The following is a 23,141-nucleotide window of genomic DNA, read 5'->3' as shown; positions in this document are numbered from 1 at the left end:
TATTAAAATCAGAAATGTGATTTACAGCTAAGTTTCATATTGACTTCCAAAACAAAGTTTTGCAGGAAAGATTGAATTACATGCTGAAGTTCATATAATAAAGATTTGTTTGTTGTGATGGATGTGATGTTGTGGAAGATACTAAAAAATATTTTCTGTCAAGAGAGCTAATTGTTTCAAGAAAACCACTTTTTGGATATATTATTAAATCTCAGTGTTTACTCTTTTAGGTCAAGTATTCCAGTTTGGAAGTAGTACTGCTAATTTCAACTTTTCAAGCAGCAATCCAGGAATATTTACCTTCGGTGCAAGTTCAACTGCACCAGCACAGCCAACTGGTTCTTCGGGATTTGCATTTTCTCAGGCTTCATCATTTAATTTGGGGTAAGAAAAGTGTTAAAGCAGATTTGCATACTCTTGGGTTATTTGTATTTATTTGGTATGGAAATTATTTTCTATGAAATGCTTTTATACAATGGAGAGCAATGAGCAAATGGCTTGAGAAATGAACATGCAATTTGTATGAAATAAATGAAATTAGCTTCAGCTTTAGATATTATTATATTTGCTGATATTAGAAATACATTGTTAATGTCATGCTTAGAATATTAGTATTTTAAACTGATCACATAGAGCCCAAAAGATAAATGCAATTTTTGAAATAGAAAGGTTGAGAATCAGATTCATTATCTGGAAATTATACAATTCATTTAACCTTTAGAAAAGTATTTCTTTGGTAAAACAAATGTTTTTATCTATTTTATTTTACAGTATACTTGTTTATGTTTCTTTAGCAGTACTAAAAAACTTTCAGATATATTATTCTACGTTCCTTACTCTTGATTTTTCCACCCCCCAAAGCAGGAATAATGGGAAAAGTATATTCCCCACGGGATCTTCAGTGCCTGGTCGGAAGATAAAGACGGCTGTTAGACGTAGAAAATAAAAATATTAATGATTGTTACAGACAGCAACTCTCTTACCACAGTTGGTTGCCCTGCATTGTTCAGTTCCTGAATTGTACCTCATGTTGGGTTTAGCTGAAGCCAGGTCTGCCTAAACTCTGCTCGCTTTTTTCTTCCCATTCAGTTTTTTTTAATAATAATAATAATTAGAATTAGAATTGGTGGTAGGGAGGATCTTGAGCAAAACTACTTTAGAATCCAGCAATTTTTCTTCCCTGACTTGGCATGGTCGGGCTATAGATATAAATATAGCCTGCACAGCGAATGGCTTTATATAATACCTCTGTTTGCACCCACTTTGTGCGCTCTTCTGCGTTTATGGACAGTTCAAAATTGTAATTATATTAGAGAGGGGAGTCTATATAGAATAGAGAATGTGGATAATGAATTTTCTTTGCCGAGTTTGTGCTGATGTATGTGTGAAGTGAGCGAGTTGTGTGTATAGTGCACTAAAATTTTCTGATAGAGGAAGAATGGTTAAAGAATAGTCCATGCTAAGGACTAGTTAGATCAGTAGTATTTCATTCAATAATTATATGCTCTTTCTATTTTCATTCTTCTTATCACCTGTCTCGCCTTTTCATTATTTTATTATGATACAAATCTGTAAATACTATTCTGTTTCTCTATGTACTTTGACATAACAAATCTGTGAACTTGAAATTTTAATTTTGTGTGTTACTGCAAATTTTTGTTTAGTATTGTCTCAGATTTTATTATGTAAATCTCATTATTCAAAGTTGCCTAAATCCATTAAAGACATTTAAAATTGGGAATTCTTAAAGTAAATTTATTGGCTTTTCTGATCCATTTTTGTTTGGACCAAAAACCAGTATTGTACAAAGTGTTAAGTATATATTTTTATATTTACAGAAATGGACTCTGGTGACTTTGGATAATAAGGAAAAGTTTAATATTAAAGCCATGTTTATTACAGTATAATTAACATGTTAAAACCATGGGATAAATGCCATCAATAAAATTTAAGAAATACACTGGTCTGAATTTTAATGCAGACACATATTGTCTAAGTCAATCAGTAATGTTTATATTTCTCAGTAGATAGATTGATGTCTGTGGTGTAGAAATGTTTCTGGCATCCCCACACAGAGCCCATACTAGCTCCCCCCTTTGCCAATTTCCATTTCCAGCTAAGCACTTCCTGGGTCTAGAACAACTCACCACGATCAACTTGCCGCAGGACAACTTTCCATGGCACAACTCACCGCAAGACAATTCAACGCTGTACTAATCATTTCATTCAGTTACTTTTATTATTGGTGACCACGTTTTGGTCAAAATTATTGTAACTCTTATATTTCTGGATTGACTTTCTTTACTATTGGCCACAGCTCTGTTGAAATTAATTTTTGTATTTGTTTAATTGTCCTGTGGTGAGTTGTCCCACAGGGTGTTGGCTGTGGCGAGTTGTCCCATTCCACAGCCATCCAGCTACATGGTTCTATCTAGTGCTTGACCACCACCACTCCATTATTTTCACCTGTCAGCACTGTGCACTAAGATGTTTTCCAGTCTGTTCTCGCATTATCCCCCAATACACTGCCCCCTGCCCCAGATTATTTTTCCCAGCCTAGCCAACTGCTCAACACGCCAAAAACTGCAATTTGATTTTTTTTGGGGGGGGGGGTTGTTTGCTCATTGTGGAAAACAAAACAAAGTTGCTCCTTTAAAAAAATAGTGGTTACGGTGATACTGGAAAAAAAAGTGCTACCATATTGAGTTGTGGCTATACCCACTTTCCGGATATATTCTTTAACAGACACTTGCAACCAGTGAAGATTGCAAAATCCTGATAATTTGTTTAAGTAATGCAAAGCAATGTATATTTGGTTTTTTTTGCTACTGATATACTTGTAAATAAGGCAGTGCCAAATTTTCTGAGCCAGAGGGTTGAACATTATTAATTACTAATCAGTGGCTAAATCTTATTGTTTAAAGGCTTACAAATAACAATAGAAATATTACGTTTTATTTATTGTTTTGTTTATTAATCAAATTTATATCGCTGACTATCTCACAATTCGTGATTCTGGGTGGCATACAATAATTGTTGATGCCGAGAACTCAGTAAAATTTTAAAAGATGTGGATGATTGATTAATAAAAGGATTGTAATTTTTTTATTTCTACACAAAATCTATACAGTCAGTTATGGAAGATCCTGGAAGTAGGACGTGGATATTTCATTCTCAAAGTCATTTATTCATTATTTATTTAACAGTTTATTGTATTCCTTCTGTAGACTAAAGGCAGCTTACAAACAGCAAAATACATGAATATACAAAATGCAAAAGGAGCAAAGACACACTAATTAGCCAATTAAAGGGCAACCTACGCATTGATGGTTGCCAAATGCCCTCTGGGATATCCAGATTTTTCTGAAGGTCAAGAGGTTCATGGTGTCCTATATCTTAGTTGGCAAAGTGTTGGAAAGTGTAGGGCAGCCAAAGGGATGCATCATTTTATCTCTTTCTACTTTCACCTCCTTGGGTTGGGAATCCTACGGAACTCTCCTAATTTCTTTCCAAGAATTTGGGCCAGCCAAATGTAATTAGGAGAGATAAGCCTGTAAGGAGTAATATGGGCCTCAAAAGATAATACCCAGGACTTTGAATGGAGCCCAAAACAAATTGGCCACCAGCGTAGTGACTGCAACATTTCCATTTGATATCACAGGTTAGCAATTGGTCACTGCACTAGGGGCCAACTGAAACAGGTCCTCTTCAAAGAGAATAGCTTAGAGGGGAAATGATGAGAACATGTCACTGTTGTCAGAATATCCCAAGTCAAATAGAAGGAGACTGTTTGTGGCAGTAGGCGGTCCCGTAAATAGCCCGGTCCTAAGCCATGGAGCGCTTTAAAGGTGGTAACCAGCACCTTGAATTGCACCCGAAAGACCACCGGGAGCCAGTGCAGTCCGCGCAGGAGACGTGTTATATGGGAGCCACGAGGTGCTCCCTCTATCACCCGCGTGGCCGCATTCTGGACCAGTTGGAGCTTCCGGGTGCTCTTCAAGGGGAGCCCCATGTAGAGAGCATTGCAGGCAACCACTTTTACTATGCAAGTGGTTGCCATCTGTAGATACTGTCTCTGAGCTTGCATCTCATTGGACTGTAGCAGACTGCTATCTTAATGGCTGGCAGCCAGTAGTGCTGGCACACAAAACAACCCCTCCAAAATAGTAAATTTGATCCTTTAGGGAGAATGTGATATTATCCAGACTTAAAATTGGAGCTGGCATAGAGCCTAATCTATTGCCAGCAAACAGCAATTCTATTACGGGGCTTGTAATCTGAGCTTGTTTAACAAATCTGGGCTGACACAGCCTCCAAGCACCTCATCAACACTTCTGCACCATGTCCTGTTCAGTCTTGGATTATAATGTATCAGTAAATATAATCAGCGCATTGGAAACTCACTCATTCCCTCCCCAAACCATGGATTATCTCTCCCAGCAGTTTTATGTGAAAGTTAATAACCAGAGGGTTAGACTAGCTCAACTGTTTTCTCTGCCTGGCACACCAAGTGGAACTGTCTTCATAGGAACCACCACCACTCTAATCCTCAACCCTTGAAAGTGGTCCAAGAGAATACTGTGATCAAACAAGATATGATATGTCCTTCAAAATCTCAACAAACTAATGCATCAGTTGCAGCTTTTTCTAATGGAAAAAAGCCTAAATCAAGCAGCTCTTCATACAGTTCCTCAATATCTGAATACCTCATGTCTTGACTACTTCAATGCACTCGACTTAGGGTTGCCTTTGAAGACCACCCAGAAACTTCAACTGGTACAGAAAGCAGCAGTATGTCCATGTAACCCATTTGCTTCGCAAGCTGCACTGATTGCCAATTTGTTTCTAAGTGTGATTGAAGCTGCTGGTTGTTAAAGCCCAAAATAGTACATAGGACCTGATTATTTGAGGAACTGCCTGTCTTGTAGTATCTTTCCCAGCTGAGTAGATCTAACAGGTTTGGTTAAATGAAATAAAGTTGTCTAGCTATTTCCCTTCCCTTCTCTTCAAGAGAGCCTTACCTCTGGAATGAGATTCCCTCCCAAGATCTATATGGTTGAAGACCTAGTTCTTTTGCTCAGGCCTTTGGTGAAGATGAATGATATTCCCTTTGAATTGGATGGATTCTTTCATTCCTGTAAAGATCTTTGTTTATCCCAATCTTTTGTTCTTAATTTTTGTATATATTTCATTTTCAATGTTTATTTGTGAACTGCTCAGAGTCAGGCAGCATATAAATATTAATAAAACAAAAATTGTCCATGCCCTGAACTGAAATGAAACAACTAAAAAAGTCCATTTCCTCCAAGATCCTCTATAATTAAATCCCTGCCACCTTTTTCAAAACCTAAGAAGTTGGCAATTGGCCAGCATTTATCTAAGATAGACAATGCATGTAGAAAAGAGGTTCACCACTGCCTATTACAAGCCAGTTGGTATCACCCCCATCATTCAGAGGTGTTTTCTCAAGCACACAAATTGGGCTGATAAAGCATGAATCCAGCTCACGGGACAAAATATGCCACAGTCGGCTCTGTCTATAGCTCTTGCCCAACTCATCTCACTAAGCCGCACCCCATGTAGTATCCAATTCTGAACAAGTTGACCATTTTTGCTGTGAAAAATTTTACCAACATGACACGTTACACATGCCTGCAGAATAATCTCTATATTTTTTCCTTTTCTTAAAGGGAACAGGTAATCTTTAACAGAACCACTGGATAAGCATGCAGATATATTAAACACAGGAATGTGAGCATACTTTGCTGCTATAGGTTGTCCTCATTTATCAATCACAATTGGAAAAGGCAACTCCATCATTAAGTTCTGTGATCGCTAGGTGGAAAACCACATGATCATGACAAGCTTACATAACTTCCCATCCTGTCATTAAGAAAATCACCAGTGAGAACCAGCACCAAATTACAAGTCTTTGTTTCTCTGGAACGACTAACCAACCACCTCTCATCACATCTCCCACAGTTCATGGACAGGGAAATATAACCACCCCACACCACATTTGATCTCAAAGCTCCATGGCCCACCTTTTATATTCCACTTAGAGCAATTAGCCCTCTCAATAAATTCCAACCCTATGGAGGAAGAGTCTGGAACCTACCACTACCGCTCATATCCATTCCACTCACTCCACTCATATCATTCCAACAATCCTCACCTCAACCACTTTCTCCCTAATGTCCTAAGGCAATGGGAAATCAATAACTCTCCATGCTGTACTTTTGCTGGTGAAACATTTCACTTCTCATCTCTTCAAGGCCCCAGAGGATTGTAATCTTAATGGATAACTCATCTGACATTTTAGTTTGATTCCATTTTGTCCATTTGCTCTTTATACTGCTGTTGTTTTGTGGCTGTTGCTATAGTGATTTGAATAAGTATACTACTTGGGACTTGCTGTCTGAGATGCTTGACAAATTGGTACTGCTGCCAGATGGGCATTCTGCAGTTTCTGCTTGTCATTTAATGGTATTTTTGTGCCAGTCTTGTTTCCTGGCAACTGCCTGGACCAGTCCCTGCTGTTTTCTTGGAAAGAATTTTCAGAAGTGGCTAACCATTGTTCGTGCCCTAGGTTGAGAGAGTGACTGGCCTAAGGCCACCCCACTCTACACCCCACCCCGCCCCCTCATTCCCTGGCCTTGTATTTAATTCGATTAGAATTCATGGTCTCCCAGGTTCTAGGCTGATGCTTTAATTACACCTAACTAGCTCTCACTTTTTGCCATTTACTACAACACAAATTTAGTTATATTTTTCAAGAGAGGTATATAAGAAATATAACAAGGCACATGAATGTAAAAGTGAACCTTTATTCAAGCCAACTTGTTAATACAAGAGAGATATCCTTTAGAGGAGAGATTTTATAGTAAAGTCTTCCAAAAACTTCCAATTTTCTATAATTAAAAGCCAACTTCAAAAAAGGAAAATAGAAATATCCAGTTGATGTATTAAATGAGCAAATTGACAAAGTGTTTGAATTTAATTTTCTTTAAAAAGAACACTTGCAACTGTATACTTATGAAGGAAATACATTTTTCACAAAGCTGTAATTGTAGAACAATTGGTGATAGGTTTTGTTTAATACATTCAAATGAAATTGTCTTGGTTTTCCCAACTTTTTGATTTAGATTTATGAATGTATTCATACTAGGCAATATATACAGGAAATGCTGTAGTATAATGCCAAAAATGAGGGCAATAAGTAATACTGTAATGTTGAAAGGCCCCAAGAACTATATTGTGGATTTATTTCTGAAGAGTTTCCTTTATTGTTTTTCACCTATAAAAGAATCTTGCCAGGCTAAAGCAACTCTTTGCATAACTATAGATATACTGTGTGAAGTGCTAGAGAAAAGTCATTTTAACCCTCCTCCTGCCAGCAAATTTTCCAAGCTCCACTGCTTCTTTGACCTCTGGAAATCAGCCCCTCCTTCCTGGAAATCCAGTCCATCATAAATGTCAAATTTGTACTTTAATTGCTGTGTTAGTTGACCTCTGTGCTAGTGACAAAATTACTAGTGTTAATCATTATCAAAAGTATCAGTAATCGAAGTATTTGTTTAATCTTTTCTCTACAGTGATTATGCTTGGAAAGACATAGTAAGCCATAAAACTTGCTAAATTTGTAGAAATGTGGCACTGGATAGCAAGGCACAAACTACGCCTTTTAAATAATAACAACAGATGGCAGAGACAGTGGAAGCATAAAGGCAAGCTAAATCCATTCCTAACCTGTTTTCTTCTATTCTCTAGACCAGGGACTTAATATTTTTTTTCACCTGTTTATTTCTCTGGGATATAGTCTGAGTAACATATTAAGACATGATGCAACTGCAATTAGTGTAATAGGAAGCTTAGACCATTCTATGCCTTGAATTATGATTCATAGGGAGTCACAAAGTTCCTTAGATACGGTTGCATCCAATTTGTTTTAAGCTGACTTACTCTAATCGTGGGGCCATCTCAACTCTTCTAGCCACTAGATCAGTCGTGTCCAACCCATGATTTATGGGCTGCATGCAGCCTTGGATAGCTAGTAATGCAGCCCCACAAGATACTAAATTTTTAACATTATTATGTCATTTATATACATTAACAATATTATACATTTTATATGTGTCCCAAGATAATTACTTTTCGCTCAATACAGCCCAGGCAGGCCAAAAGGTTGGATACCCATGCTTTAGATCAGTGGTGTCAAACTCATGGCGTCATGTCCTCACATGATGTAGACTTTTTCCCCCTTCCACGGGTGGGTGTGGCCCACGAGTTTGACACCCCCGTTTTAGATGAAGCTACTCAGGGCCATTTAAGTCTCAGCATTTCCACTGATCTCAGGAAGTGAAATAGGAACACCAAAGGGATAGGAGTGAGAGCTCAGCCACATACTTTCCTGTTAAGTGGATCTGGCTTCCCCATTGACTCCGCTTATCAGCAAAAGATGGTCACATGACCCCAGGACACTGCAACCATCATAAATGGTTCTAAGTCAAGGACTACTTAGTCTTTTCTCCCCTCTAACTTTATTCAATTCTAAATGAACAGAAAACTAACAAAGAATTATCACTGTTAAATCAGTATGTCAGATGTAAAAAATTAAGAACATAGCTATTTCACATAAATATATAAAAATAAACCATGCAAAATAAATAGGCTTTATTTTGTAAGTATAATTTAAGTGATCCAGGCACACAGGCAGATAAAATAAGAGTACTAATTTACATTTTTACACTCTTTGTATTGCATTAGCAATTGTATGATTTATTTTAAAATAAGAAACCTCGTTTTCTTATAAAATGGTGCAAAAGGTTATGCATAAATTTTCTCTGGTTTATTCAAAGTTTAGTTTGGCTATTGTTAAATACATCTGAAATAAGTGTTTTATGCAATAAAATACAGATTTAAATTTTCTATGCTTTTATAGAAAACTTGAAAGTTTAAGTTTATGGAAAAGTTTATGGGAAAACAATTTAAACCATCCAAAGCAGAGGTTAAATTGAATTTGTCTTGGTTGTCTACAGCAGTACTGTCAAAGCTCTCAGTATTTACCTGTTAATTAATACTAGTTTTACTTGCCTTCTTAATATCTGATACGTTGAATTTGTAATTTTTTCAAGATACTCATATCATGCAAGACATTTAACACATACAGAAATTTCTTCAGTATTTAAAATACAATGGTTGTATGAGCAATTAATAAGGCTTCTATATGAGTAGCAAACACTTACAAATCCACCAAAACAAAAGCATACAATTCTCTGTTGTAAATTTCTCTCAAAAACACTGTAATTGCTTTGGTTGCTCCAATAATGACAATGGTTTAGTTTTCATAAAAAATAAATTATCTTTTGATACAGAATTAATATTCCTCACATAAGAGAAATACTATTCCTTTAAAACTGCCAATGACTTTTGAAGATTTTGAGTGTTCTGGCTCTGTTCAAATATTCTCAAATTCATTCAGCACGGGTCCCCAAGACTCATTGCACTCATGTTTTGACTCAGTGTTGTAATTGGCACTGTTCTTGAGTGAGATTCAGAAATCCAGCAAAGTGGCTCCAGTATATTTGAACAGTGGAATGAAGGTGTCCTTGAGTATCATCTGAGACCATGTCTTTTTACTACTATAGTCCCTGCTACAATATCGTAGGCTGTTCTGTTATGTTGAAAGAATAAGAGAGTAATGAATGCTGGAAAGAAGGAAGCAATAGAAAAATTCTTGATCAAAGCTCGTATTGTAGACCTGTAAGGAAAAAGCAGACATATCTCTAGAATTTGTTGCCTGAACTGAAGACTATAGACAGATTTACATGTTAAAAATAAAAATGCTCAAAATATTGTCAAATACATCGATAAACATGTTTTTTTTTCTATTTCTACTCTTCTAATGAGTCCTTTCTACTTTGAATTAGCCAACATTTCTGCAATCATATTTTTACTTTTTGCACAGTTTAATTTCTAGCATTATGTAATGAACACCATTCTCCTGCCATTATGAAAAAGATACCATTTAAAAAATGATATATCTGTAGATTTAATTAATTTTCTGAAAGGAAATATTACCTTACAAATCCCAAAGACAGGATGTCAAGCAACATTTTTGCACTGATTGTTAGTGATAAAGCTTAACTTGTGATATAGCATTCCAGGTGATTTAGAGTCCTACATAATTATGTTAATACCACTGAATTAGGCAAACCTCAAAGTAGAATTGAATTACTGAAAATATAAATCTTATGATTGGGAATCAATTTAGCACAGGTGAAGCTGAAACATGATATAATGAAATAATATAAAAATGCTTTGAGGGAGATAACCATGACTTAATTATGTATTGTCCCCCAACAATGGGCAAATAATTCAGATTAATACGTATGCTATAAATAATTTCCCCAATTTATTCAGCTAATATAATTCAAAAATGGCTGAAGGTAGATTTATTACGTATGTTTTATTGCCAACAATGCTTTGTTAGTTTGGTTCACTTAAAAAAAAAACCACTCCCAAGTCTGCATTGAGTTTAGTCAGGCTGTAAAATATATTTAAACGTAAAGCTGAAGTAGGGAATAAAAATTATGTAAATTATACAAAATTACTGAAAACATCTAAGGATTGATATAGCTCTAATATTGCAGTGACAAAAATAAAACTTACGTTGTTATGCTCACATTAGATGATGGTATCACCAACACACGACTTGGTGCAATAAGTACTGATGTATCACATGTCACAACTCGAAGGCCTAGCAGAAATTTTCCAGGAGTTGCGCCACCAGCTCCCCAAATACAAATAATCTGAAAGAAAAAAAATCTCATTACTAAAATTACATGTTTTACCATGCGTGATATGAAGATATCTTGAGGCAAGATCAACCAAATATAATACACATTTGAAATAATGACAGAGATGACTAAAGGTTGTACTCAAATTATGACTGCAACTGGGACCGAGACTGCCATGTGACTCTAAAGTGCAACATTATGTGATCACATTGCTTTGTAATGGCAACCCAGGCAGTCCCTGTTGTCACCATAATTCGAGATGCGTGAGTCATCAAATGTGAAGTAGGAGACTCGGGTAAAGAGCAGGGCTGCTGGAGGGGTATGTGAGGGCCCCGGGAGGCCTGGCCAGGATAAGCAGAAATTTGAGGAGGTGGTGCTTGGTGCAGTATGAGCTTAGAAAAGCCACAGGGAATGAGGTGCAAGACAAAAGCAACTGCAGGGAGGCTGGGATGCACACGTGTGGGCAAGCACAAGGCAGCCAAGGAAAGAGGGCGCAGGGTGCATGTTTTCACAGGGAGGCCAAAGAAATGGGGTGAGATATGTGCAAGCAGAGAGAGGTTGAGCAAAGAGGGTGTGGGGTGTTTGTAATAGGCCTTGGAAAGAGGGCATGTGGAGTGTATGATTGCAAGGAGGATGGGGAAAGAGGGAATGGGGTGTGTGCACACGTGTGTTAGTGCAGGGAGGCAGAAAGAGGGTGCAGGTGTTTGCAAGTAAAAGGGGAAGTGTACATAATGCATGCAAGCATAGAAAGGTGGGAGAAGATTTGTGACCTTCCCTGCACACTTCATTGACTTTGCGTGTAGGAAGATGGCAGGAAAGATTGAAAGTGGTGGTCATATGACTGTGGGACACTGCAACTGGGCGCAAGTACAAGGGACCTGAATTTTGTTCATGTGATTGTGGGGGCATTGCAATGGTCTAAACTTTCAGTACCAGTTGTAAGTCCCTTCATTCAGTGCCATCATATCTTTGAATGGTCACTGAACAAATGGTGGTTAAGGACTACCTGTGTAATGGGAGGGATAGCTTATTTTCTGTCATCGTGAATTCTCGGTGAAATGAAAATTTTAGGTTATTTACGCTTATTTATGGTTGGCAGTATTGGATGTCAATGGCTTTTATAAATATTCTGAATATTTATTAGGTTAATATAATCTCATTAACCTAACTAAAAATTAAATTAAGTTCATAAAACATATGGGTTTAGATAAGTCTCCAAAATATACTCTATTGTTTGTACAAGTAAAATTTGTGTACCTCATAGATGCAGACCAGCAATCTGTAGATAAGGGCCACTATCATCATCTTTTGCAAGTCTTCCATGGAAGTTTCATCATCTATTTCTTCTATAATGTAGTGCATAGCAAACTTTGAGATATCCCTGCATCAAAAGTATAATACAATACTATGAATAAGCAATATTATTCTATGTATAGTTTAGAGGTAATATAAACTGTAAATGGAAATATTTTTATTTAGTGGACTTTTTTTGTTTCAGAAGAATATTCAGAGTACAAAAGATATGTATTTTAAATTTGGAAGCACTAATAATAAAACACTGTCAAAGAAGGTGGCATCTGAGAGCTCTTTTATACATTTTGCTTGTATCTAGATAATGGCTCACCAATTGTTTCTTGAGGACAGAAACATGACACCATCCTCAACACATATGATTAACTTTTGCCATATTTTCTTGATCTGCATTAAAGCAGGGGTGAAATCCAGCAGGTTCTGACAGGTTCCGGAGAACCGGTAGTGGAAATTCTGAGTAGTTCGGAGAACCGGTAAATACCACCTCTGGTTGGCCCCCGAGTGGGGTGGGAATGGAGATTTTGCCATATCCTTCCCCTGCCACGCCCACCAAGCCATGCCCACAGAACCAATAGTAAAAAAAATTGGATTTTACCACTGCATTAAAGATAGTGGGTTTTTTTTATTTTAGATGGCAGACATGGCTGCTTTGTTTCATTTGGCTGCTGGCAAATGTTTCTGCTCCAATGTTTAAGGTGTGTCCTGTGGCAGAAATGTCTTCTCTGGTCATCGATTCCTGTTTTTCAGGGCCATTTTGTCCTGAGCTCCTGGTTTGCCTGCTCCCTTCTGAAGGGACCTTTCCACAGTGGAAAAATGAATTGATGAGCTCTTCCCCTCTCTGAGGTGAACTGGTGAAATGCTGGCTGAACATTTTTCTTTTAATAGGTTCATTGATGGCATGAAGAAAGACTTGACTATCTTTTTAAGGTGAACTAATATACTGGTAGACCTTTCTGTTTCTTTTTAAGATTGGGTGAAATTAACAAGACTTCTGCTAATTTCCCTTTGCAGCTTAAAGGAGGAAGTCCATATTTTTTGTGGTATTTTCTTTGGAGAAAGTACAGAAACGGGGAAATTTATCAATGGGACCCATGGCAATTGTTATCCCAACAAAACATCTAGACAGCATCACTGCCAAAACAAGAACAGATAGAAACATGGAAACAATATTTTTTAAAAACTTTTATTCTAACCTGTTTGAACACAGGAGACAAATAGCTAAAGCTGCCATGAAACACCCTTTACTTTTAAAATTCTTTAAGAAGGAAATATATACTCATTTCATATGATCCATGCCTGCACTTTAAAATGAAATAGTTTACTGAACTTAGAACTAAATATATAACATAGCAAGCAGTAGATATAATGAAACTGATTAAATAGATTATGTACTGTGCAACTTACTTTATTCCACTTAAGTGCATAATACTCAAAACTATTGATGCCTTGATAAAGAAAAGAATAAAGAAATCTACCATCTCTGCTATAAATCGATGAGCCAAAGACGGGATTATGTATTCACGACCTGAAAAAAAACAGATAATTTATTTTGCATTAAATATCATAGAACTCTGTAATATCAGTAAGGTCAGATAATTAAACATTTCATTTTGCACACTATTTTACACTTCAAGCAATAATACAATAAACTCATGCTTAAGATAGGGACACAACTGAAAATTGCATTAGGTTATACATTTTACTATATATCATTATGAGATCTTTTCATATAATTCTGCCCTTCCAAAGGTAGCTGCAATGTACAGAAGGACTTTCACAAAGGATTAGCCATATTCTGCTGTGCCATGCTGTTGTTAGACAATTGAGACTTAATGCCTGACCTGAAATACCAAGCACTCTCTCGTGAGACACCATAAACCTTTCTCTATCAACTATAGGACTGATCTTGCTCCTTTATTTAATTTGTTCCCTGCCTTTATTTTAACAAATAACTCAAGATGGTGAACTTATCCAACATGCCTTGTTCCTCCTCCTATTTTCCCCATAACAACAACCACCCTGTGTAGTGGGTTGGGTTTATGCCAGGATTTGATCACTGTAAATAGAGAACCATGAGACTCTTGATGTTAATTGACGATCTGATCCATAGCCATGCTCTTTAAAAGAGTAGCAGAGCACCTTACACTAAGAGGCCCTTGTATCAGGGACTGATAAGAGAAGCTGATGTTGAATCTCTCATTCCAGAGATACAGAAATGAAAAATTCAAGACTCGATAGTATTGTTACCTAATTTTCTTAAGCAATAATAATGCTGTTACCAGGCATGCAGAGCCATAATCAAGCTACTCTACTACTCCTATTAAAGCATTTCAGTAAGTACCAGTTCCTGGCTACCATTCTCAGCAGCAAACCAGGAACTGTTCTCCACTGTCCAATTGCTAAGGCTAATGAGTTAGCTATATCATATCAAATTTTTATTACAGTCATAGATCAAGATAGAGGTAACTACAGGAAAAAACCTCTGCTCATTTCTCTGCTGTTATTTTTTAAAAATTCAAAATTGAGGAATGAATCCAGTTTCATATAACTGGACTGATGGAAGGAGACTTCTTCACTACAGTATTCCCACTGCAATCTTTCAAGATAACCGAAAATGATATTAGGTGGGGAAAACAACTCATTAATAGATAGACTGCTGGATAAGAGTCTGGAGCAGTAGGATAAAATCTTTCGAAACTCATCAGATGTACCTCCAAGCACCAGCCCAAAAGATTCCTCAACCCAATTTTCAAAGATTGTCTTATGCTCATTGTAACTTTCTTATCATGTAAGTTCCTTTGTCTCTCTAAGCTGTAATTTTATTTCACTTATTTATTCTGTTTATATACCACGGAATCAATACAGGCTGTCCACAATCTACAACAAAAACATCTGCAATATTTCAGGTATCCACAATAAACACAAATATGGTAAAGTAATAAAAAGCTACTACAAGGATAAATAATGAAAAATAAAACAAGTCATACCCCCCCCACAAAAGCAAATAAATAATCATAATGATGTACACTGAAGTTAGCAATAACAAACATTTCAACCAAATGATCTTTGAAAAAGTTCTATCTTTATTCATTTCTGGAAGGTTGGAAGAAATGGAAAAAGTCTCAACCTGAAGGAAAAAATAGTCTACAAGAACAGAGCAACAACTGAAAAACAGCATATCATAACAAGCATCTTCCCTATTTTATGAAAGAGGATATGGCCAAAAGCTTCTCCTGAGAAAATTCAGTGAGAGATGGAAAGTAGGGCTGCTCTAAGGGCAGAAGTAAATGTATCAGTGCAGTTATATGCATATATGCAGCATTGTATTTCATTTTCTATATTTAGGGTGCATTCATTTCATATTGCTATTGATCCATCTATCATTCTTCCACAAACTTTTACCAGATATTTCTAGAGCGGCCCCAATAATTTTAACCTGCCGAAGATTGAATGACATGATTTAGGTGTGCTCTTTTTGTTAATCAAAGGTCAAGAGAGTGAATTGGGACTAACCGGCTAGTCCAACCTTTGAAAAGAGACAGAAGTTTAAGAGCAACCCTATTATTTTTTTTTATCTTCCTTTCCATTACATCCATAGAAAACAAACAAAAAGAGCCATTTCATTTTAGCAAGAGGCTAAGATAGGAGGATGACTGCTTCCTGTTTAACCTGGCCTTATGTTGCAGGGTTAATGCATAAATCTATTACACGGAAGAGCAGTGGTGCTGCATTATGATAATGGGATTTGCAGCATTTGTAGTCCTAATACAGTCTTAATTACAGGTAGTCCTTAACTTATGATCACAATTCAGCCCAAAATGTATGTTAAGTGAGAAACCTATTAAGTGAATTTGTCCCATTTTATGACTTTTCTTGTCACATTTAAGTGAATCACCGCAGTTATTAAATTAGTAACAAGGTTGTTAAGTGAATCTGGGTTCTCAATTGTCAGAAGGTCACAAAATGACTCCTGAATACTGCAACCATCATAAATATGAGACAGTTGCCAAGCAGCTGAATTTTGATCACCTCACCGTAGGGATGCTGCAACTGTCATAAATGAAAAACAGTTATAAATCACTATTTTCAGTGCCATTGTAACTTCGAACAGTCACTAAATGAATTGTTGTTTAAATTGAGGACTACCTGTATTCTTTCCACCCAATCTCAGTGGGTTCACCTTGTCGCTGTGCCCATCTGGGTTCATGCACTCCAAAATTAGGACATCTTAAGTACTGTGCACAGTATCTGATAAGATGGATCCTAATCTGCAGAACCTTTTGCTATAGAAAAAGTAAATGAGTCTTTTAAGATACCACAAACTTCTTCTATGAAAGTCACCCCATTATGCAGTAAACACACCTCTCCCTTCTGCAGACTTCTTTCTACTTCAACCCCAGACTAGTGGTTGGAAGGAAGTCACTGGTGTTTCCAGATGGGGTTAAGACTTCAAACACACGTCAACCATACAGGTAGTCCTTCACTTATGACCATAACCGAGACCAAAATTGATGGTGCTAAACAAAACATCCGTTAAGTGAGTTTGCCCCATTTCACAACTTTTCTTGCCATGGTTGTTCAGTGAATCATTGCAGTTGTCAAGTTAGTCAGCTGATTGTTAAGTGAATGCGGCTTCCCCATTGACTCTGCTTGTCAGGAGGTCGCAAAAGGGGATCACGCGACCTTTGGGGGCCACCGCAACTGTCATAAAATACAAGTCCAGGGGGCAAAGCATCTGAAGTCTAATCACGTGACCATAGGGCTGCTATGACAGTTGTGAAGTGTGAAAAACGGCCGTTAAGTCCCTTTTTTCAGCGCCATGGTAACTTCGAACTGTCATTGAACGAACTGTTGTAAGTCGAGGACTACCTGTATCCAGCCACGGTTAACACGGAAATGAGCTCCAAACCCACCTGAGGCATCCAACTGCTCACCTTCGCACCATCCTTTCTACCCTCAAGCTCTTCGGCCGAGTCTCCCTCCCCTTCCCCAGCCCCCAACCACTTCTTCATCTGGAAGGGCGACTCACCTGCCGGTCGGCCAGGCTCCCGTTGGGAACTGCCAGCGGGGGAAGCGGCGGTGGGAGGAGCGGGGCGCAGGGCCGGGGGCCCATTTCGAACTGCGGCCGGGGGCCAAGCCGGGCCCGCGCGGGCCGGAGCCGAGCCGGCGTCGGGGGCAACGGAGGTGGCCAAGAGGTAGTAGCAGGGGTTGCCGCTGCTGTGGTAATAAGCGCCGGGGGGCGGGGCCGAAGCCGCCGCGTTCGCTGCTCCGGCCATGAGCGCGGCCAGGCCGCTCTGCCAGCTGAGGTAACCGCAGTACGAGTCCCAGAGCCATTGGTGCACGCGCCTGGAGTATTCCCCCGCGCTCATCGCCTCTTTTCCTTCTTCTTCTTGTTCTTCTTGGGTCCGGGGGACGCTCCCCCCGCCGCCGCCATCCTCTCTCGGGGCCTCCCTGGCTTCTGCCATGGCCCGGCCCAAAAGCCTTCTGCGCCGTGCTTGTGGCGGCCTTGCCTTTTGCACTGCGCAGGCGCAAGCCCGTCAGCAAATTGTCTTTGCCCTCGCTCGAAGGCGGAGGACAGGCCGCCGCCCGGAACGGCCTTCTCCCCGCAACGCGAACGTCACTGGCCGCGGTGGCAGGCGGGGCGCCGGAACCATCTCAGCCGGTGTCTTTCCCGGGCCCCGACCCTTACAGACAATCCTTCCCCCCGACTTTCCTCCTTCGGCCGCTATCTGAAAGAGAAAGGGCTGTGGGGGGGGGGCGGTATTACGAGCGGTTTATTTTACTCAAGATTCCCAATTGGGTGTAAAAGAGGCTGTGCAAGTTGTCGGCCCAGACTTCGGGCGTTGTGATACTTTCTTGGCCGCCGCCGTGAGGAAATCCTCGGGCACGATTCTTGCGCGGGCCTTTTACATAACGTTGGGTCGGTTTTTCAACAACTTAGCGTTCCTTTCGTACGTGCTCCTAACCTGGACTAGAACTGGTATTTTCGCCAGCAGCTGTTTTTATAAAAGGGGGGTCTCCAAAAACTAAAATCAGGGAGTTGAATTCTACAACTCTTAAAATTGATTACAAGTAGTCCTCGACTTACAACAGCTCGTTTAGTGTCAGATTTATGACAGTTCGACACAGGGAAAACTTGCTGCGGGACAAAAGTTACACTAATATCAAAGAAATGGTGGTATCATTAAAGAAAGGATGCAAGAGGATGGACAGAATGAAATGTGAATGGCAAAAATTAAAATAATTTTTATTTATTTTAAACAATTAAACACAGTTGTTATAAATCGACCCGCAATGAGTTGTCCCGCGGCAAAGTTGGCCTTGACAAATTGTCCTGCAAGCAACGTTCAAAGTTACAACAGCTCTGAAAAATGTGACTTACGACTGTTTTTCAGTTAGGACCTTTGCAGCATCTCCATGATCATGTGATCCAAATTCAGATGCTTGGCAACTGGTTCATATTTATGACCGTTGCTGTGTCCCAAAAACATGTGATCCCCTTTTGTGACTTTGACAACCAAAGTCAATGGAGAAGCCGGATTCACTTAATCACTGGGTTACTACTAACTTAACTGCGGTGGTTCACTTAACAACTGTGACAAAAAGGGTCATAAAATGTGGCAAAACTCACTTAACAAATGTCTCAGTAACGTAAATTTTGGGCTCAACTGTGGTCGTAAGTCAAGGACTACCTGTAGCTTGGAGGCCCCTGTTGTAAAATAAGCATGTCAGCTACAAAGGCAGGCAGAAAAGTGGGAACCAAGAGCCAAACAGGATTCCGACACACACATGGCCTCTGCCAGGAATTCGTGAAGGAGTTGCTGGGCAGCTGTCATGCCAGCCTTGGGAATTGTGTTCAACTGAAACAGCACTGGGTTACCTAATTAACTGGTGAGGTTTCAGGCTGCCATAGGTTTTACATCTCGGAGAACACTGGAAATTTTTGTTGCAGGAAAGCGAAAAAACACATTATTTAAAATCCTTTTTAACATGCATGCACACACATGCACACAGTTTTCTCTTGTTCTTTCAGCTCCAATTTGACCAGGTGGGGATTTGTTTATTTATAAAATAAATTTATATAGCTGTGTATCTCACATGACTTTCACTGTGACTTTGAGAGATGTACAGTTAGTAATTAAGGAACTAGCTAGTTGAAATTTAAAGTTCAAATGAATATTCAGGGGATAGACATGTCACAGTTTAGCAAGTAACCTTTCAATAATTTAGCATGTCTTTTAATACAGGACTAGTACAGTTTTCTGGATAATATTCCTGTCTTAACCAGAGAAGATTTAGAAATTATTTTCATTTCAGTATCTTTCTGCCATCTGCTGGCTACCTAATGCTAGTGGCTTCGCTCACACTTTATTCCAAACCTAGTTTTCACGTAAGAAGATGTATATACAGGCTCATAAATCAGTACCGACTGAGGAATAAAAGGGTGTATTTGTTTTTTTATATCCTTTTCAAAGATGTGGATGAATTTATACTATACTTTCTGATTTGAAGATCAATTGGAAAACCCTTACAGAAATTGGTTTTGTGCAAAATTTTAAATTGTCCTGGATGTGTATTATCCAATAACTATTTTCACAACTTTGCTGTTTCAATATCTTCTCCACTTTGTTGTCCAGTTCAGTGTATGTATATGTATATGTGTATGTGTTTTCTGAGGTTTTCGCGGGTGTTTGTATGTAGGTCTTTGGTTATTCGGGTTTTCTCCCTCGTAAAATTGGAAGTGTCTTGGCGAGGTTTCAACAAAGTCTCATTCGTCATCTTCAGGCTTCAGCTTCGTGCTTCTGGGAACAATGTGTGATCACAGCTGTTTCTTCCTTTTAACTGCTAGTGGGGGTTTGAACTGATTGGGTGGGAGTTTGGCTGTGCTCTGATTGGATGGGGTTTTTTTTGTGCTCTGATTGACTGGGTGTGTGTCCTGTTTGGGTGGGGGCTTGAATGTCTTTGACCCACATCACCCCATTGTTGATCCTTCTTGCCTATGTCTCTTGTGCTCCCAACCCAACCTGCACTTCTGCAACACCCTCATTTACCCACCCACCCACCCCGCTCCTTCCTCAACTCAGCAGCACCCACTTACCTTTGTGGGACGCTGGCAGAAAGTTGCCTTGCCTAACCACTGTGAAATTCAGTTAATGCTGACAACCATGGTTACAAGGATTTCCGATGCTAAATGATATGGTTCTTTTATGAGCTCATCGCTTAGTGATGGATATTCCAGTCTCAATTGCTGTCACAACTCGTGAACTACCTGTAAAGTGATGGATGATACAATGCTGGTGATCGGTTAAAGTTGGAAAGCCTGCTATTGAAAAACTGAGGATCCTTTCAGAGAATTAATGGTAATTAACTACAGCCCTATGCAGAATCCATCACCTCACACGTAAAAAACTCATTCCAGTTCATAGATATCATAAAGAAACAAAACTTACAGCCCAGCGACCTACTCGTGAGCTTTGATGTCATATCCCTCTTCACCCAAGTGCCAATCAAAGAAGCCTTGACAGCTATCCAAAACAAATATAACCCCCCAAGCACATCCTAGATCTGATCAACCACTGCCTATCCAACACATACTTCATCCATAATGGACAAAAATACAAACAAATAGAAGGAGCATCCATGGGATCACCCCTCTCACCTGTCATTGCCAACCTCTACATGGAACACTTTGAAACCCAAGCTCTAGAAAAATCTGATCACAAACCCAAACTCTGGCTCAGAAACGTAGACGACACCTTCATAATCTGGCCACATGGGAAAGAAAAACTTGACAACTTCCTCACACACCTCAATAGCCTACACCCCAAAATACAGTTCACCATGGAAACAGAAGATAACAACCAACTTCCCTTCCTGGAGGTCTTAGTCTACAGGAAACCCAATGGCTCCCTAGGACACACCATCTACCAGAAGAAAACACACACAAACCGCTATCTGCATGCACTCTCACACCACCACCCAGCACAGATCAACTCCGTAGCCAAGACACTCATCTCTAGAACAAAACGCTTAGCTGACGAACAACACCTAAAAACCGAACTACACACTCTCACTAACGTACTAACATCCAATGGATTCCAAAGAAATAAGATTACCAATCTAATCCAAAAAGAACCCCCCACTAAAATCCAAGACAGAGAACAAGAAAACGGCACAGCCCTCCTCCCATATATAAAAGGCACCACAGACAGAATCAGCAAGATCCTCCACAAACACAACATCAAGACAACATTCTGCACAAACCAAAAAATATCCACCATCCTAAGAAACCCCAAAGACAAAATTGAGTTAGAAAATCAAGGAGTATATGAAATCCCATGCACCGCCTGCCCCACCACATACATTGGACAAACCAACAGAAGAATAAGTGCACGCATTGAAGAACACAAGAACTCATTCAAAAAAGAGGAACCAACTTCTTCCCTGGTCCAACACTTTAAAGTCACAGGACATGATATTGACTTTAAAAAGACCAGAACTATCGCCAAAACTGAACACTTTAACAACAGAATAATCAGAGAAGCCATCGAGATAGAAAAACGCCCACACAGCATGAACAAACGAGATGATACCTCCCGCCTACCAGCCATTTGGAAACCCGCCCTTATTGACAAACGAGTCCCTAACACGAGGAATGACACCAGACCCACACTCACGAGGTCCACACAGGATGTCACCACCACACATCCACCCAGAAAGCAGACCCAAACCCACACTGATGATGAAGCACGACCAAGGACCAGAAGCCAGACTGCAGCTGCAACATTAGCCATTTCAAACCCCTCCAATCCATACATGCAGCAGACTAACACCTACTATGAAGATGTAGCACGACCACAAACACGAAGCCAAACAACAGCAATGCAGCTCACCAGCTCAAATCCCCCTGCAATTTAGACTAATCTGAGCACAACCAAGCCCCCACCCAAACAGGACACACCCCCAGCCAATCAGAGCACAGCCAAACTCCCACCCAATCAGTTCAAACCCCCACTAGCAGTTAAAAGGAAGAAACAGCTGCGATCACACATTGCTCCCAGAAGCACGAAGCTGAAGCCTGAAGATGACGAATGAGACTTCATCGAAACGTCGCCAAGACACTTCCAATTTTACGCAGGAGAAAACCCGAACAACCAAAGACCTATGTATGTGTGTGTGTGTGTGTGTGTGTGTGTGTGTGTGTGTGTTTTCGTAGGGTCTGAGTGGTGTTCCTTTTTTGTGTATCTTGGGGAGACCATAAAGCTTGGGGCATCTGGATGATTTCTCTCTGGGGATGATTCTTTGCTGGATCTCTTCACTGATGGGGGAGGCTTTTATTTTGGATTTGATGGTTTTTTCCAGGTAGGTGATGGGGTCCATGTTTAGAGGTTTGTAAGCCGGGTTTTAGAGTAGGTTGGATAGTTTGGATTGGTAGTCAGATGTGTTCATCACCACTGTGGCGTTGCCTTTGTCTGCTGGGAGAATGATTATGTTATTGTCTTTCCTCAAGTTAGTGAGTGCTTTTTGTTCTTCTTTGTGTAAGTTGCTTCTGACAGGACCTCGGACTCAGAACCAAACCAGGGCCCGGGGTGCTGCATCACAGCCATCTGCTCAAGACATCACATCACAGAACTTCAGAGGCCACAACACCAAAGCTCAGGAACAAAAGACCAGGACCACACCCACACAGGATGCTATGAAACAGCCAACCAATCTGTAAACACCCACTCCATCTACCAATCAGGATGCAACCACAGAGCCAACCAACCCGCTCACAGCAACAGTCCCCACCTCCCCACCAGTATTTATAGAGAGACGGCAGCTCCGACCACTCTTTGCTCGAGAAGCACGAAGCCGAAGACACCAGCCTGAAGATGATGAGTGAGACCTCGTCGAAACGTCATCAAGTTACTCTCAACCTTATACGGAAAAAGACCCGGAAATGCCAAGACTTACATATATATATGTAGGTCCTGTCCAGTCGTGTCTGACTCTAGGGGTCGGTAATCACATATACTTGGCTGAGGGAGC

General features: G+C 39.6%; 2 protein-coding genes across 6 annotated transcripts in view; one reads left to right on the top strand and one right to left on the bottom strand.

Annotated features, from left to right (window-relative positions):
* The window catches only part of NUP153 (nucleoporin 153), a 36,682-nt gene extending 34,722 nt beyond the window's left edge, over positions 1–1,960 (top strand). The window contains exons 21-22 of one of the 2 annotated variants that reach the window (XM_058175740.1): positions 231–384; positions 865–1,960. In XM_058175740.1, coding sequence (XP_058031723.1) covers positions 231–384; positions 865–946 — 236 coding nt within the window. In that variant the 3' untranslated portion in view covers positions 947–1,960. Of the gene's footprint in view, positions 1–230; positions 385–861 lie in introns of both variants that reach the window. The other variant, XM_058175739.1, reaches the window with a different exon arrangement.
* A 6,691-nt stretch (positions 1,961–8,651) lies between these two features.
* On the bottom strand, positions 8,652–17,821 carry FAM8A1 (family with sequence similarity 8 member A1). Of its 4 annotated transcripts, none has more exons than XM_058175755.1 (5): positions 17,140–17,821; positions 13,515–13,635; positions 12,057–12,180; positions 10,686–10,811; positions 8,652–9,707 (listed from the first exon to the last, which is right to left on the bottom strand). In XM_058175755.1, the coding sequence occupies exons 1-5, from the start codon at positions 17,573–17,575 to the stop codon at positions 9,654–9,656; spliced, it is 861 nt and encodes a 286-aa protein (XP_058031738.1). In that variant the 5' UTR covers positions 17,576–17,821; the 3' UTR covers positions 8,652–9,653. The 4 variants fall into 4 exon arrangements, with proteins under 4 accessions (XP_058031738.1, XP_058031739.1, XP_058031737.1 ...); XM_058175756.1 differs by having other exon boundaries at positions 10,672–10,811; positions 17,140–17,820; XM_058175754.1 differs by having other exon boundaries at positions 8,652–9,760; positions 17,140–17,820.
* Positions 17,822–23,141: the final 5,320 nt, after the last annotated feature.

The sequence above is a fragment of the Ahaetulla prasina genome, chromosome 3 (assembly GCF_028640845.1).
Source record: "Ahaetulla prasina isolate Xishuangbanna chromosome 3, ASM2864084v1, whole genome shotgun sequence".
NCBI classification, from domain to species: Eukaryota; Metazoa; Chordata; class Lepidosauria; order Squamata; family Colubridae; genus Ahaetulla; species Ahaetulla prasina.
The sequence above is the reverse complement of the archived record's forward strand: the minus strand, read 5'-3'. Positions and strand labels throughout refer to the sequence as shown.